Source organism: Benincasa hispida, unplaced genomic scaffold (assembly GCF_027475165.1).
Source record: "Benincasa hispida cultivar pf3 unplaced genomic scaffold, pf3_genome.v1.1 HicScf223, whole genome shotgun sequence".
In the NCBI taxonomy this organism is placed as follows: domain Eukaryota; kingdom Viridiplantae; phylum Streptophyta; class Magnoliopsida; order Cucurbitales; family Cucurbitaceae; genus Benincasa; species Benincasa hispida.
In genome coordinates, this window is record NW_028326298.1 from 11848 (window position 1) to 29594 (window position 17747).

General features: G+C 35.6%; 1 protein-coding gene across 1 annotated transcript; it reads left to right on the forward strand.

The window, feature by feature from the left end:
* Positions 1–2244: 2244 nt before the first annotated feature.
* LOC150030417 (dolichyl-diphosphooligosaccharide--protein glycosyltransferase subunit 4A) lies at positions 2245–5611 on the forward strand. Its single transcript, XM_090309743.1, has 2 exons — positions 2245–2408; positions 5216–5611. Exon 2 carries the CDS (start codon positions 5216–5218, stop codon positions 5327–5329), a length of 114 nt encoding a protein of 37 aa, XP_090165869.1. The 5' UTR covers positions 2245–2408; the 3' UTR covers positions 5330–5611.
* Positions 5612–17747: the final 12136 nt, after the last annotated feature.

Consider the following 17747-nt stretch of genomic DNA (forward strand, 5'->3'; position numbering starts at 1 on the left):
TTATATTGACTACTTTCTCTATCCTCACTCACACTTCTTGATATTTTCATACTTCTATTTCTTTTTCTCCTCGTCAAACACGAGAAGTAGAGCAAATTTCCTCGTTCCTCCTAGCCTCGTGCTCTTGATAAACAGTCGGAAGGTGGCTAAAAGTACAAACGTGAGAGTTTGTTGGAGCGAGGATGATAATAGAATGAAATACTAGTGTGAGCATCGTCGAAACGGAGGATGAACAAGGCCACAAGTACAAACAAGAGAGGAAGAGAGGAAGGAAGAAGTGAGAGAGAGGGAAGGAAGAATGCATCGTGAGCTTGAGAGGGAGAAAGGAGTGAATGAGATGGATGGAGAAAGTAATTAGGACATTTTAAGTGGTATGTGACATAAGTGGTATGTGGCATTTACTGTGTTCCAAATTCGAATAACTCGATATTAATACAATGCAGATTGAGTCATTCGTACAAAAAAAAAAAAAAAAAAAAAACTCTCAAAACAACTCTCATAAGTTTTTGCAATTAAAATTCATGGACAGAAACTTGTATTATTCAAGTGAATTAAACACAAACGATGCATTTGTTAACCATACCTATTATTTTCTTCTTCCATTCAAATTTCAACCTCATGCCTCTGATTTTGATTTTCTTCATCATTTTGTGTGAAATCTCTCAAGGATGACTTGATGAATACAATTGATTCTCTTAAAAATGATTTATATTTTTCATTTGGATGGTTCATTACTGTAAAAAAATAAAAAATTTAAATGATTTATATTTTTCATTTGGATGGTTCATTACTGTAAAAAAATAAAAAATTTCTTTTGAGAGTTTAGACCATATCATATATATCTAACTCCACTTCCAACAACCATTACTGATGACCACTTCTATTACCTTCATCACTAATTACATGTAACATCTATTATATATATATATAAATGTCATAATCCAAAAATGTTAATTATGCAAATATTATTGTAGCTCTAATTGATATGTCATTGTCATCTTGATGTCTAAAGTTCAAATCTCCTTGTATTCTCGTAAATATTATGGTGGTTAAATTGAAATTTTATAAGGCTAAATTATAAAATGTACCCTTAAACTTTGAACTTTGTGTCAAAAACACCTCTAAACTTTCAAAAGTTTCAAAAATATCCTTAAACTTTAAAAAAGAATTCAAAAATACTTTTAACATTAGTTTTAGATAGAAACTGTTAGTGTTTGTTTCAAAAATACCCCTAAATTTTCTAAAGTATAAAAAAATATCCTTAATTTTTTTTTTTAAAAAAGTTCAACAATACCATTACTATTAATATACGAAAATAGTCAATACCTCATTACAAAAATGGCTCTAAAATTTCAAAAAAGAAAGTATTAAAATGCTGCTATCGTTTTTTAATGCAATAAGAGGTCAGGGGATTTGAACCTTGGTTGCTAACTATTGAGCTATAAGTGTTTAGGTGATCCTACCGTTAGTATATTAATTAGTTTTGAAGTTTTCTCAATTAAAAAAGAATCAATTTTAAAGCAAATTATATAGATATTCTCATTTTTTTTTTATATAGATACTCTAATTTTTTTCCTATTTGTCCAATTATTACACTAATTTTCTCGAAAACCAAAATAAAAACCAAAACTTTAAGTCAAAACATAAAATCCCACAAAATCTCATAAAATTAAAAAAAAAAAAATCTCCCTTGAAAACATTACAAAATGATAAATAGCCATTTTTTTTTCAAAAATGTATTTTCCTAGAACACATAATCAATTATTAACGTACAACTTGTTAAAACATTTAAGTCTTTAGATTCCTTGGTACTTCCAATATTTTTTTTTTCTCGTTATAGTCTATAGTCTATATATCCTAACTAAAGTGCACAATTTTATTTATTTATTTATAGATAAATTCAAATAATTAATAAAGAGAGTAAGAGAGCATTGAAGAAGAGAGGGGAGAAAAAGGAGAAAACATAGAAAAGTAAGAGGATATTAACCGTTCTTATTTATATAGTGACCATAAGGGTAGTTTTTAATCTTTTTTTTTTAAGTTTAGGAGTATTTTTGAAAATTTTCAAAATTCGAAGGTATTTTTGACACAAAACACAAATTATTTACCTCCAAAACTTACGACTATGATACTTTAAAATTTTTGAAAGTTTAACGATATTTTAGATACAAAGTACAAAGGTTAGAGTATATAGTATAATTTAGCCATTTTATAAATATAAATAAACACATATATAAATGGCCCCAAGAAATGAAATATTTTACGAAGGGACCCCAAAAGAATTATTATCTCGGCCTCCCGAAATTGCTTGCTCCCGCCTCTGGCTTTCTGAGTCGACCGCACGACGCTCGCTCCGCTGCAGTTCTCATCTTCTTTCTCGGCAGTTAGCAACTCAACGATTTACCAGAGTAATTCAACTCTTTCTCTGTTATTTTCATTTACATTTCTCCACTTGAGTCCATGGATTTTGATTGCATAATTTTGTTGAAATCATCCAGATCTACCGAGCTTAACCTTGTAATTTCCCTTCAGAATTCAGTGACAACCCCTAAGAATTCTGTTTGTTGGGTTCCTTTTTACGAATAATTTCCCCCTTTTCTATAGCTTCTAAGACACGATTTCCCAATTGGTGACACCGTCTATTGTTTAGCAACGCCGCTTGGAATTGACCATTCCCGATCATTTCAATTTTGGCCCTATTTGGATTGTACAAGCTAAGGGTTATTGAATTTGGCTTTCAGAGGGTTTTTGGAGTTATTAGATCCTGTTCGTAATATCCCATTTTGATAAACATGTTGAAATAAATTGTACGTGACTTTTTGTATCCTTTCGATTCCATGAGTTACAATATTTCATGATTGGTTGAAAAAGGATATGACTATTAGAATCAACATGAATTAGTCCATAAATATGTTTTTTCTCGAATTAGATTTTCACTTTTCCATTAGCTCATTTGTCCCATCAAACTTTTCTCACATTTAAAATTCATTGAAGTTCGGTTATCAAGACAATAGAGTTTGTTAGATCTTGTGAACGAGGCATTGCTTCCATAGAAGAGGTAATCTATTCTATCCTGAGAGATAATTACTCCTTACAACTTAGCATTGTAGTGAGTAAAATTGTCTTTAGGAGACAATGTAAATTCGCTGAGCTTAGATATTCTCTTATATACGAGGTTTTCTATTTTCTAGTTTTATATGATAGTTTTTATAATAACGAAACATAGCATAATGTGGTTAGTATGGGTCGTAATAACCGCAATGGCTAACTTAGTTACATAGTATGCTAACTATCCTGGGAATAACTTAACCTACTTAAGACATCATATTTTCGATCAAAAACTCATTAGTTCAAATCTCCAAATCCAGCTAGCTCAACTTTCACATGTTGTTGTACCCACAAAGAGAGCTTGGCGTTCTGAAGGATTAATCTGATGAAACCTGAAGTTCTACATTAGTTTGATGGCTCTTAATTCTGGAGTAGATCCGTTCTGGTTATACCACCTAGAGTGCCTCCTCCAAACATGATTCATGTCATTATATAGTAAAACGTGTAGGGAGTTTGGTGCTGGGTTGATTGGATTTTTCTTTGAAAGTACCATCATTTCTTTTGTATGGGGAACTCTAGCACTATGTTTTCTGCTGCTGAAAAACTGAGTGCTTATTGTGATATGCATGTGATGATATTTGTGGTGGTTCTTACACTCCTGAAATCCACCCACTTAATTATCATATGAACGGAATGAAATGGAAACAAAGAACAACCCTTTAACCACCTCAATAGGAGTCACCGAACAACTATCTTGAAGAACAAGAATCCCACTAGAAGCCCACTCAAACTCAAGGCCCGCCCACCCATCCTTTCTTTTACCCCAAAGACTCCTCACTAATTGATGACAATAATATTGGCGATTGGTTTCCACAAGAATGGCAATATTTGGGTTCTCTTGGGTAACTTCCTGCTTAACTAGACTACCCTTCCCTGCACGAAACCACTTTCATCATAAAATCAACTTTGGTGGAAGCTTCCTTCCCTTTGTACCTAACCATACACTCCAGCTTTCTGAGTTCCCTAACCAACTTCTTACTTCCCTCTCCTTTCTTAGAAGTTTTACCTCAGTGGAGACAGGAAATTCTCTATCAATCCCTTTCTCCACCCCGAGAGTCATTTTCCAATAACACCCTCATTAAAGGGGAGACCCAGAAACCTTAGAGTTCGAAAAGGAAAAAGGATCTCCCAAAACCACCCCATACAGATGACCTCCCCTCCAAGCCCAATACCTGAGGCAATGGGGACACAGGAGAAAATGCCAAAACTCTCTCCCAATGAATAAAAAGTCAGATGGGGCAAGGCACTATAAAAAACTGAGAAGGAGTTCAAAAGCATATGGGCAATCGAATTAGGGACAAAACTCAACTAACCATCCCCTGACGACAAGGCAAAGGAAAAAGACAAAGGGCCTCTGATTTCTCAATTGCTTACTCAATTAGCAATTGAGAAAGGGCTCCGAACTCGAGCAATTTTGTGAGTTGTCCTTTCTTTGCATCATCATGAATCATTTTTAGCACTTCAAAAGAGGTACAACCAAGCTTGTCTTTTACGTGTTAATATTGACCAATGTGTCAATGAAATGCTGATAGGCTCAAGATTCTTACACTTTATTTGCAGTAATGATTCTAGAAGTAGTCGTATGGATACTTGTTTTCAACTGTCTAGTTCCTAGAGCATATTCAGAGTGGAGAGTGCCAAGGAAACAACGTTGCACATTGTAGAGGTGTAAAAGAAAAGGGAAAAAAAGGAAAAAACTTCTACTCAATTTGATGAGGAAAAGAATAAAAACTAAGTTGAGATCATTTTTGTTGATATTATGTTAGTGTTGGTGTTGCCAAGAAACTAAGCACATTCCATATGTTACTTCAATTTGTTATATTGGGCTTAGTGTAATTTCTGCAGAGTGGCAAGATTTTTGAAATGTTAGAAATCTGCTAGTTTTGCCAGGAATTCTTAATTTTTCTTTCTTTCTTTTTTTTTTTTTTTTTTTTTTTTTTTTTTTTTAAGAAACAATTTCATTGATTAAATGAAATATCCAAAGTTATCCAAAGGTACATGTGGACCCCAATTCTTAATTTTTCTTTTATTTGTTAATATTATCATTCTCAATTTGAACTCACAGATGTTTGAAGAATTGTTAATATTTAACTTGATTGTTTTACAGATGTTTGACGATCAAGATCTTGGCTTCTTTGCAAATTTTCTTGGGATCTTTATATTTATATTGGTAATAGCATTTCACTATGTGATGGCCGATCCAAAATATGAAGGCAACTAAATCATTTCCCCGAATTTTCTTCACCATGGAGACAGCTTCCGAAAATGAGTATAACTTGATGGACTTTACACAAACACCATTTTGGATCGCCGTTGTTGGTTTGCATTATCTACTCTTCCTTTTGCTATACTTTCACTAGATCAAAATGTTACTGTTTTTCATAGTATAGATGTTAATATTGCTCGACGGTGATGACATTGTTATCTTCACAAATGAAGCCTTATTTCATGCTGCTGCCAGATATTTTAGTGTTTTTATAATAATAACTCTAAGTTAGTACTCTTTCTTTTTGTTGCTTACCGATGTTTGTTTATTTGCCTTTAAAACTTAGATAACTTTGAAAAGGATCTATTAGGTCCTTGATTTATTATTTATTTATTTAAATTTTGTGTTTATAAGTTCTTGAAATTTAAAAAGTATATAATAGGTCTTTAAACTTTTACTTTTCTATCCAATAGATCCTTGGACTTTTATTTTTTTTGTGCCTAATAAATTCTTGATTTATCCACTAATTTTTCAAAATTATGGATTTATTAGCCACGAAATTGAAATTTAGAGTTACTAGCCAATAAATTATTTAGCTGTAGATTTTTTTAAGTATATTAGTTATTTGGGACTAGTAGACATAAAACTGTAAGTTCAGAGATCTATTAAACATTTTTAAAGTTCGATCATGTTGGATATAAAATTGAGATCTAAGAAACTTATTAGACACTTTTGAAAGTTTATGAATTGAGTAGACATAAATCTCAAAAGTTTAAATTTGTAACTTATCCTAATTAAAAAAAAATATTTGAGGATTATAATAGTTAGTGGAACTAATTTTCTCTAATTCAAGTGTGAAACATTTCTCAAATTTTTAAAATAGAAGGTGTGATTCTTATTTTTTCCGTGAACTTTATTATTTGCCAAAGCAACATCTTGGTGATAATTGACATGGATACTTTCTTTTGACTTTGAAGTTTCTATCTCTCATCTTGCATTTTTTATTCGAAAAGAAAATTGAGAAAAAATGCCCTTTTAGTCTTGAGGTTTGGTTTAAGTTGCATTTGGATCTCCGAGTTCTTAACAAATTTACTTTGAGATTTGCTTTTTGTAACACTCTTAGTCCCTCCATTAGGTTTTTTTGTAACAACCCATTTTTAATTTAAAAAATATATATTTTTAATAATAACAATAATAATAATTCAATATAAGTTCTTGAGTTAACCAAAAAAAAACAAAAAAAAATGATGGAAGGACCAACAGTGCTACTAATACCAAATTTCAGGAGTTTGAAAACTGGTAACCCAAATAGCATCTAAACCAAACTTATTTTTTAAGAAAAAATATGATCCTACAAATTTTGTGTGATCCAAGGAAAATGACATTGGCCATTCAAGGGGAAACAGTTACAAACGGAGATATTTTTAGAAAGGCATGTGGGATTGTAGTTTTTTTTAATTCTCATTGGTTGCTTTAAGTTGGTACTAAGCTTTTATGTCTTAGTTTTCATTTTTATTGGCTTAAAATTGGCTATAACTCAGCATGCACAAAACCCATGTGTGTTTCAATTTTATGAGTACTCTTTTTTTTTCCTTAACTATTCTATAAAAAGGTGTTCTAACATTTTAGAGATGTTTGGTTCACCAACATGAGTTGAGTTGGTATAATATATCAATTCATTGTTTGGTCCATCAACTTTAAATGTTGGTGGAGTTGAGTTGGTATAATTTACCAACTCACCCCAACTCACCCCAATTCTCCCTTTTTCACATGTTTTCAGTGGCTCTACCCATCGGTCATTGTGAGAACTAACTTCGGGCTTCGACAACCACCTCCGATGAAAATTATGGCGACGAAATCTAGACTCCGACAACCACATCTAATGAAAGCTCCGATGACTAACTCCAAGCTCCGACAACCTTCACGCGACCAACTCCGACAACCACCTTGGTGACCCAACTCTGACGATCACCTTCATGCTACCAACTCCAACGACCAATTGGCGCCGACGACAAACTCTGATGACCAACTTGTTGGTTTTTATGTACTAAAACTCGCAGTTTATAAAATGATAAACATTTTCTATAATCAATATACTTATTATTGATTTCATAAATTGTATAAAAATCTAAATTCAATAAACTAAAACCAATGACTATTGTATGAGTATTTGAACTTTATGTGGAGACATAAAAGTGGATCAGGTTCGAGTAAATAGTCAAAATGATCTATGCTACATGAATAAGGTTGGGTACCTTATTCTGGTAACACCATTGGATGCGACCTACTCTGTAGTTGTTACAAAGAGTTATAAAGTGCCACATACGATGTGATACTAATTCGTACATGTTATGATATGAGGAGTGGAGGCGTCCTATGCAATGAGTTTACATAAGATCCACCAAGAAATAAGTCATTCTTACTTTATAACATTGTTTACTATTTAAAACTGAATATTTCACCTAGATGACCTAGGTAACTAGATCTTAATCCTGAACTAACTATGAACTTTTGTTTATTTAGGATTGCCCTTAGATTTGCATAGGTGAGGGTTGACTCAACAACGTCGGCTCAATAAGACTCCCATTTCAGGGGTAAGACCGGATAGATAGTTGGGGACATAGGGTGCAAGACGGAGTTCACGCCTACCCAATTTAGGAATAAGAGAAATGTTGTTCTCTCAAGTACTGAATCCAGGTCTTGAATAAGAGGCCCCACCCTCTCACTAGGTTGAGAGAGTTTGGTTTAGTGATTGGATCACAAACCAGTTGTTCATTAGAGGATCAGTAGGGACTTAGGAATAAAACGTAATCTCGGGGGTAAAACAGATATTTGATCCAGTCGTTATTACGAACAATTCGTGAAGGGTTGACTTGCTGATTATGGTTAAATCATGTGGACATAATATATCTATCGTGAAGAGAGTGCAACTATGAGCTTTAATGGAGTGACCCATTAGTTAACGAATGAGGATTAATCTGGTCTAATGAGTTTAGCCAATTAATCTCGGATCGTTGGAGCCCATGATCTGTAGTTCCGCGAGGTCCCCCTACTAGCTCGTAACAGACTAGCTCTAGAATATTGTGATAAGTTAATTTGAAAAATTAATTTCATATTTGATATTAAATTAATTAAGTTTTATTTAAATAATTAATTTATGAAATTAATTAAAATTTTCATTTTTTAAAATCAAAATAGTTTTTTTTATTTTAAAATCAAATTTATGATAAAATTGAAAAGGAGAAAAAAAAAACAAAACACTTAAATGGAAAATGTTGATTTTCCATTATTCATTTCATCACTAGCTCACACAAGAATGCATTCACTTTGCCTTGTCTTCTCCAAGCATGAGCTGCAACTCATGCAAGTCTTTCCTTTGCATGTTGATCTGCAATATAATGAAGGGATTGGAGTGAAAATCGGGCATGCAATCTATAGAGAATTTGAAAGAAAATTCGATTTGAGGAAAAAGTTATTCAACAAAATTACTACAGTGAGCATTTCTTCTTCATCCATTGATTCAAGCTTGTTTTGAGTCACACAACTCAATCTAGAGCACCAAGAGAATAGCGGGGAAGATCTTGAGGTGGTTTGCAACAAGATTTGGAGAAGATAATAGCTGGAGAAGGAGTTTTGAAGAAATTCTACAAGAGATATGTCTTGAAACTCATTTGTTTTTCTGCAAGAGCATGTTTTATATTTTGCCAAAAGTAGTGAATTTAAGTGCTTAGATGATTCTTGTGCTTCCGCCGTTGCTGATACAATCCTACAATTGGTATCAGAGCATCATATAAGAATTCAATTCGGTTTAATTTTGATTTGGTGGGTATTTTATATTAGAAATATGAAACTGATGCACTGATATGGTTTTCTGAGTTTTGGCATTTTAATTCTCTTTAATTTCTCATTTAAATTTGTAATTGGCTCTTGTTTGATAAGCTTTTATATGTTAGCAAGAGTCTGTAATTTATTTGAAGTCATTAGAGTCAAAATTAAGATGTAATTGAAGAAACAAGTGAAAGAGGCCAAGTTGTTGTTCCAGTTTTCAGCTTCTGCTCAAAATCGTTGTTGAGGTTTCAGTTGCTAAACGATCATCTAGTTCCAGACGTTACACGATGTGAAGAAAAGCTAGACGATCGTATAGCAATGGGCGCTAGTTGTTGTGATGTTGAATGCTAGACGATCATGTACCTACAGGAGCTAAATGATATGTTCAACTTGCTATACGATAGTACTAAGCGATCGTTTAACTTTAGTGTGGGAACTAAGCGATACGTTGAATTTACTATACGATGGTACTACACGATTGTTTAGCTACAATGCGCGCTAAGCGATGCGATAAAGTGATATGCGATAGCGCTAAGCAATCGTTTAGATGCGGAGCTAAGCGATCGTGCAGACGAAATGCTAAGCGACGCGATAATGTTCTATACGATGGAGCTAAGCAATCGTTTAGCTACGACAGATACTAAATGATGACATGAAGCGCTAGACGATGGTGTTAAGTAATCGTTTAGTTCTATACGATAGAACTAAGCGATAGTTAAGCGATGGAGTTGAGCGATCGTGTAGTTCTATATGATAGAGCTAAACGATCGTGTAGCTTTGGCAGACACTAAGCGATCGTGTAGTTTTATGCGATAAAGCTAAACAATCGTTTAGTTGAGGCAAACACTAAGTGATCGTGTACCCCTTTCACAACATAAGACGATGGAGCTAGACGATTACCTTTAGCTCTACACGATTGACCTTTACAAGACTTTGAGGTTGGACCGAGAGCAGTCGGTTCGACCGATTTTCTCAAGGTCTAATCCGGTTTAGCCTCAAAGTGTTTTTGCCTGGTTCGGTTTAGACTTTGATGGTCCGGTTCAAGATACTTGGATTCGGTTTGGAGCGGTTCGAGCGGTTCAAAGGTAGTTTTGAAGCTGATTGTAATAGTTAGCCTTCTATGTTTTTGCCAAAACTAAAGCTATATTAGTCCGTGTTTAATTATTTATTCATTTGATGCATGTTATAATTAAATAAATCTTGTATGTGCATATAGTATGTCATTTAGATTTAAAATCCCATCATAGGAAGCATGTTACATGTATTGAAAGTATGTTATAATTGTTACAATATATAATATGCATGTTAGGGTTTCTTGTATTTAATATAAATGTTATATTAAATGTTGAATGCCTCGTGTATGTTATGGATGTTTAGCATGTCTAAAGTTCTATAAGTTGTTATAAAATTGGGTTAGACATTTAAAATCCATAATCAACAGCTGCATGCTCACGTAGGTTGGCCACTGTTTTAATGGTTAAAACTTATAAAACCTAGATTACAAACTCTTTCGGTATATAATCCTATCTAAGGCTGGGGGTACTTAAGTTGACGGTTTATAGAACACCTCCTACCTAGGGATTATGGTTGAATTATTGAGCGTTGGTAATCGGTTTTAAGAGCATACGTAAATGATGTGAGGTAATAAAATGGTTTATCACCTAAAAATTGTAGGTTAAAATCCAATCATAAGAGTTATACTTGGATAAACTACATAGAATTATGGTTTTTTTATTAGTCGAAAAGAGCCTAAATATAAATCTACTAAATATAACATTTCAGTGGCAGTTTAATAACTTCTATATGATAGAGTTATTAGAAAACTTCAATAGGAGATTAATAACATATACGATACGTTATTTTTGAAGGAAATCGAAATCACAATTTCCATGAGCAGCAAAAGCAAGACTATTCCAAATTACAATCATGAATCAACAAATCATTTACAGTCGACTTGCAAAAAAACGGTTATGCGATTATACAGAAAAATTACACCATGAATAAATACAAATGCATAGAAAGCAAACCCTACGCACATCGGCAGAAACGTCTCCACGCTCCGATGCGCGATCGCTCGAACAATCAGCAATCACGAATGCTCGATCTACACGACCGCAACACAACAACAACACAACATGAACACTTCGCGCTCGTCCTCAACAATCTCCTCGGTCGCGAACTCCTCCGCAACACGAACGAACATCGCGCTCGTCCTTAGCGACGCGAACGACCTCCACAGCACCACGAACGGCCTCCAGCAAACTTCGATGATGTCAAGTTGAGTCTGACACCACCAACAAAGCGACCTTGGTATTCTCGGTGTGAGAATCCAAAGGGTGGGCTCTATTCGGACTTGGTATGAGGCAGACGAACGGAGGAAACAACGATCGAGTACACGACTGGATAAGTGGGAGTTGAGACCTATCATATAGGTCGATGCCCAATCGTTTAGACAAAACTATGCGATCGTCTAGCAAAAACTATGCGATCGTTTAGCCTATCGTTTAGCTCAGTTTGTCACGTACAGACTCTACATGATCGTTTACCTTGGGCCAACGATCGTCTAGCAAAGTTATGCAATCGTTTAGTAAATACTGCAAGATCATTTAGCTCGCACCTGCACGATCGTTTAGCTCGCCAAGCTGTCGTTTAGTAAATCCGTATTTACTTGAGGACTTACGTGAATTTATTTTCGCGGAGAGAAAACTCAAAAATTCTTTTCAACCTTTTGTAAAAACCTTCTTTTCAAAATAGGAAACCACTTTCCTTTTAAACTCACGGTTACCATGATCCAATAATCACCCACTACTTTGGTTATTTAAAAGAAAAAGTATTAATTATCTAATAATTAATATTATTATAAACATAAATGATAACCAACTTATCATACTATATTTATAACCTATAATTTTAATATTTCATCTCATGAAACATATAAACCATAGTTCTTTTTCTATTCCATGGTACTTAATATAAATCTCATTTACATCAATCCTCCACTAGATGAATCTTATACATCATACTGATTATATCATATATAATCAAAATACCTTTTGTCAATTTGAACATTTCAAATCAACACCAAGAACTAATCCTCAACAAGATCCAAGCTACCAAGGGGACCTCATGGACCTGTAGATCCGAAGCTCTAATGGTACGTGAATAATTGACTAAACTCTTTAGTCACGGGATCCACCATCCGTTAACTGCCAGGCACTCCACTAAAGACCGACAGCTGAACTCTTCTCACTACAGATATATTATGTGTCCATCTTAACCAATCAGCAGTGCGACAACCTTGCACAGATCGCTCGTAAGTACAGCTGGGCCAATAACCGTTATGCCCTTTTAGTTACATCTTTCTCTTTAAGTACCACTGATCCCTCTAATGAACATAAGTCATAGTCCTACTATGACTGAGTCTTCTCTTCCAAAGAGAAGCCATGACCACTATGTTCAAGCCTCGGAATCAACCCTTAAGGGAGCAATCTCTTTACTTATCCCTACTTCAGGAAAGGAGTGAATTCCATCTTATGGATTGAATTCTCAGCTCCCAGATCAGACAAGTTCCCAAAAAGGTAGGCATGTTGAGTTGACAATCTGATCATTCACCCCCATACTAATTAAAGGACCACCCTTAAAGGCAGGAGTTCACAAAACACTCAGGATTGAGGTCGTGTCATCTATGGTCGTTTAGGTGAGATGCAAGTCTCTAGTATCAACGACGTTATATACAGAGTCTAGTCATCTCGTGGTCCAAATCTTATACAAACTCTTTGTATAGGACACTCCCGCTCCATGTCTCCACATGAATGGTTAGGATCTACCATCTGTAGTAGTTTTACAACACTTATAAACCTCTACAAAGCGAGCCGTATCCGTAGTGTCACAAGGATCAGGTATCCCACCTCAATCCTTAAACTACAGACCGATTTAGGTTATCACTTAAGGCATGATTCACTTGTATATCACATATACATGCTTAAGTTCACATAAGATAACCAAGGAGCTTTGTTTATTGGATATGAGTAAATGCCAGAATTAAATAACATTTATTTTATTCATTGAACAATGTGTATCGTTACAAAACAATGAAACTCTGGGAGAATTAGGACACCAATCCCAATAATCTCCCACTTATCCTAATGACTCGGGAGACTAATGTACAATACAATATAAAAATGTACAATATACAATAAACTAAGGCATACACCAGTATCATCTCCCACATGCCTTAGACAAGATGCTGCATGTCCTGTAGACCCATACTTTCCAGGTGACCCTTAAACACGTTAGCCGTGAGGGCCTTTGTAAAGGGATCAACAACATTGTATCCCGTAAGGATAAGATCCTTAGCTCCATACATAAGTATGTAGACCCTTGTTCTCCGAAGATACTTGAGGATCGTCTTGACCGATTCATCTTGGTCAACATCATCTACTGCTTTCTGAAAAGACAACAGATCCTCGACCCCATCCTTTGTAATGACGGTTTGAGCTTCAGTCAAACCCATGTAGCGATCCGGTGGGTTCAAAACCCTCCCACTACGTCGAAGCAGTCTCAACTTTTGAGCTGGTTAACTAGATGTCCCGATCTCAACAAATTTTGTTGATCTGTCGGCCTGTTCAAAAACTCTTGTTGAACCCTCAGTAGTCTCGATCTCAATTGAGATCTCATGTAAAACGAGTTTACTTCGTGGCTTATGATCCCTCATTTGATCTTCTTCCAAAAAGATAACATTAGTGGAAACAAACACTTTGTTCTCACTTGAATCATAGAAGTATTCTCCTCTCGTTTCCTTGGGGTAGCCCATAAAGAGGCAAACCTTCAAACGTGGTTCCAACTTATTTGGGTTAGTCACTAGCACATGTGCCGGACAGCCTCAAATCTTGAAGTGGCATAAACTACCTTTATGGCCTCTTCATAACTCAATAGGTGTTTCAGAAACGCTTTTTGAGAGAACGTTGTTTAGGATATAACATGCAGTTTGCACTGCATAACCCCAAAACGAGTCTGAAAGATGAGCATAACTCATCATAGACCGAACCATGTCCAACAAGGTCCTGTTTCTCCTTTCTGATACACCATTCTATTGAAGTGTACTTAGGGCCAAGAGTTGGGATGCAATCTCATGTTCTATCATATAATTCTGGAATTGGAGGTCCATATACTCTCCACCACGATCAGATTGTAGTGTTTTTATCTTCTTACCTAACAAGTTTTCAACTTCAGCCTTATACTCCTTGAACTTGTCAAGGGCTTCAGACTTACGTTGCATTAGGAAGAGATACCCAAACCTTGAATAATCATCTATGAAAGAGATGATATATTCATACCCACCTCGAGCTCAAACATTCATCGGACCATAGAGGTCTGAATGTACAAGCTCCAAGGCTTCCTTGGCTCTGTAACCTTTTCCAGTAAAAGGTCGTTTGGTCATCTTGCCTTCAAGGCATGATTCACATACCGACAAGGAGTTTTCTTCTAAAATATTTAGAAGTCCACTTTTCACCAACTTCTTAATCCTATTGAGGTTGATATGACCTAACCTAAGATGCCAAAGATGGGCGTTTTTCTTTGGAGAAACCTTTGGTCTTTTAGCTGTTGTTGCCGTACTGAACATTTAAGTGTTAAACAAGGCTTTTATGACTAACGGCCTTAGTACATATAAGTTATTTTCCATTGAACCATAACAAATCTTCATTCCATTCTTGAAAATAAACACTTTATTCTCAGAAAAGGAGATGGTATAGCTTTGTTCAATGAGACAAGAAATCGAGATTAAGTTCCTCTCAATAAGAGGAACTACAAAAACATTATCCAGTAACAGACAACATTTCTTGTCAACAAATAACTTCAGCTTGCCTACAGCAACAGCTAAAACAACATCACCATTACCGACTCGAAGAGTTATCTCTCCCTTTGGCAACGTTTGTCAGGAACTAAATCCTTGGTAAGAGGAACCGACATGATTGGTAGCACCTGAATCAAGGATCCAGGCAAAATTATCATTCTCTACCAGACATTTCTTCAAGACTAATAAATCATATTTACTGTCTTGTCTCCTCTTTTGGAGAGTAGTGGGATGGATGTCGTTTGCTACGAAATTCGTTTCATACGATTCTTTCCATTGTAATAAATCGATCATTTTTAAAAGCTTTAAATGGAAATACTAATAAGTTGCTGAAAAGAAAAAACACATTGACCTACGTTAGGTTTTTAGCAAATACCCATTGTAATACAAAACAACATCCAATAAGGTTTTAGCAAAACTAACATGAACCCCGTGTGACATCTAGTTTCACAATGACGCTTCAAAGGTTTAGGACAATAGCCGCCGAAGGGAGGTCAGTTATCCCTCCTCTGAATTAAGAAGTTTAATACCAGAATAACTCTTGTTCCTATAACGACTAGCCATTATTGATTTGGCCAAGAGATCAATAACTTACTTAACAATCTCCTGTAAGTGTGACCCGCCATTTTAAGCCCTAGAGGTCTGTCCCAAAAAGCCAATCCGAAGGGAAAAAATCCGATTGGGGCAAAACCTAAAGCGACCCTATCCATTTCTGGAGTTCACCTTGATATTGACTAACTGCACAAAACCCATCCGAAGGGGGCTGCTCCGAAGGCGACACGAGGGTGTATAGAATGATCTCATGGTGTGAACCAATGACAGAGACCATAGGACGTGTTGTCACACACCCTTCACCCACTTACTATAAACACACTCTCCGTTCACCTTGATATTAACTCATGCAAACACCATCTGAAGGGGGATGCATCCTGGGGCATCTCGAGGCCAAGCATGAATCTCACGGTGTGAACATATAGGGAGAAATGCGAGTGGAATCATAGACATATCTGATACGCCTCCTCCTCCCACTGAGTATTTTATAACCTAGGGTTTAGCTTACTTAGAAAAAACATGGCTAAGAATTTTAACTTAGTGACTTTTAAGTTTTCCTAAGAGTAACTTTTACCTTGGATAGTTGAACAAATTTTGATCATCATCCATTAAACTCTTTAACGGAGTCTTTGACCAAATCGTCGCATGCTTGTTGAAAATCTATCTAATTCACCTTTCCAGGTAGGCTCCCAGGTAGGGGTGTTACGTTTTCGTCAAGTTAAGAACCCCAGCCTAGCCAGAACCCGCCTTAGACAAAAGGTCCCTTATAGATAGATTTACAACAAATTTAATCTTGTATTCAACCAATTTAATCCTATTAAACCGATTTTAAGAGATTAATCTAGGTTACTAAATTCTTTAGAACCACTGAACTTAGGTCTATCTCAATCCAATTTTAAAACCCTTTTAAAAAAATGAGTTCACCCTAAGTCCGCATGCAACTGTAAATTATTGATTTTAGGTCTAATTTCCTTTATAACGCTTATAAATGAAAACAACCACAATGCGAAGCTAACACATGCAAAATATTCATAACGATTATAAACAGCCTAAGTGTCATGCTCAATGCATTGTCCATTCATTGCTACTTCTTTTATATAACACTTACACAAAACAACAATGAAACAAGCAAAACATGCTTCCATTCACCCTTAGACTATAATAATTACAATAAAAGGATGATGCATGATAATGCTCAATGCATGCAAAATATAACTCTTATATTTCATGATGCATGCGCATGCTTTCAAGTAATTTCTTCATGCTCGATTATAACATTTATAATACTTGATGCATGAATAATTGCACAACCTAAGGTAGATTTTTAACTATATGACAAACACTTTGGCATATAAGTACCATACATCACATGTATAAGCAATAAAAGTTGATGAACCGAGTAAAATTGCCTTAAAACACAAAAAGGAAAGCTAACTATTACAAAGACAAGAATCTCTGGTTCAAACAGGCGAACCGGGTCTTGAACCGCTCGGCAAAGTATCGCTTCTCCAACCATCCAACGTGTACTAAGCACCCTACAATCGTCTACACGATAAAATAAACTCTTTGTTCTATCGCTTACCAGCGCTCCTAGAGTTAAACAATCATTTAACATTACTATACGATCGTCTAGAAAAATCCAAACAATCGTTTAGTTATTACTACACGATCGTGTACCTTTACTAAGTGATGAAGCCTGAAGTACACGATCGTTTAGCGCGCTCCGCATGACGCACACCTTCCGCGATTGTCTAAACGACTACGATGCCGTGAAGCACCATCGGCTATGCGATCGCTTAGCCAGCGCCTCCATATCGCATACATGAAGCTTGCTAACTACACCATCGTCTAGCGCGTGCCTTCTAATAAACGATGAGCATCGCATGCTCCCACTATGATCGCCTACCTCCAGCGCCTACGAGATCGCGCAACCAACGCTACACGATATGGTAAATGATTTACCCCATCGCCTAGCATTAGCTAAACGATCGATTAGAAAATACTAAACGATCGTATAGAACGAAAACTCTAAACGATCGCTTAGTAAAATCCCTACGATCATTTACCTGAGGCTACACGATCTGACCAACGCTTGGTCTTCTTCTTCATTGAGAACTGCATCGCCATGCGCCGAAGCTTCATAAAAAACGACTCGATGAACTCAAACTTTTCGAATTACAGACTCGATTGCAAAGTTAA

What these genes read in the sequence shown, in the direction of transcription:
- LOC150030417 (XM_090309743.1), top strand. Translation starts at nt 5,216, where the DNA reads ATGTTTGACGATCAAGATCTTGGCTTCTTTGCAAATTTTCTTGGGATC.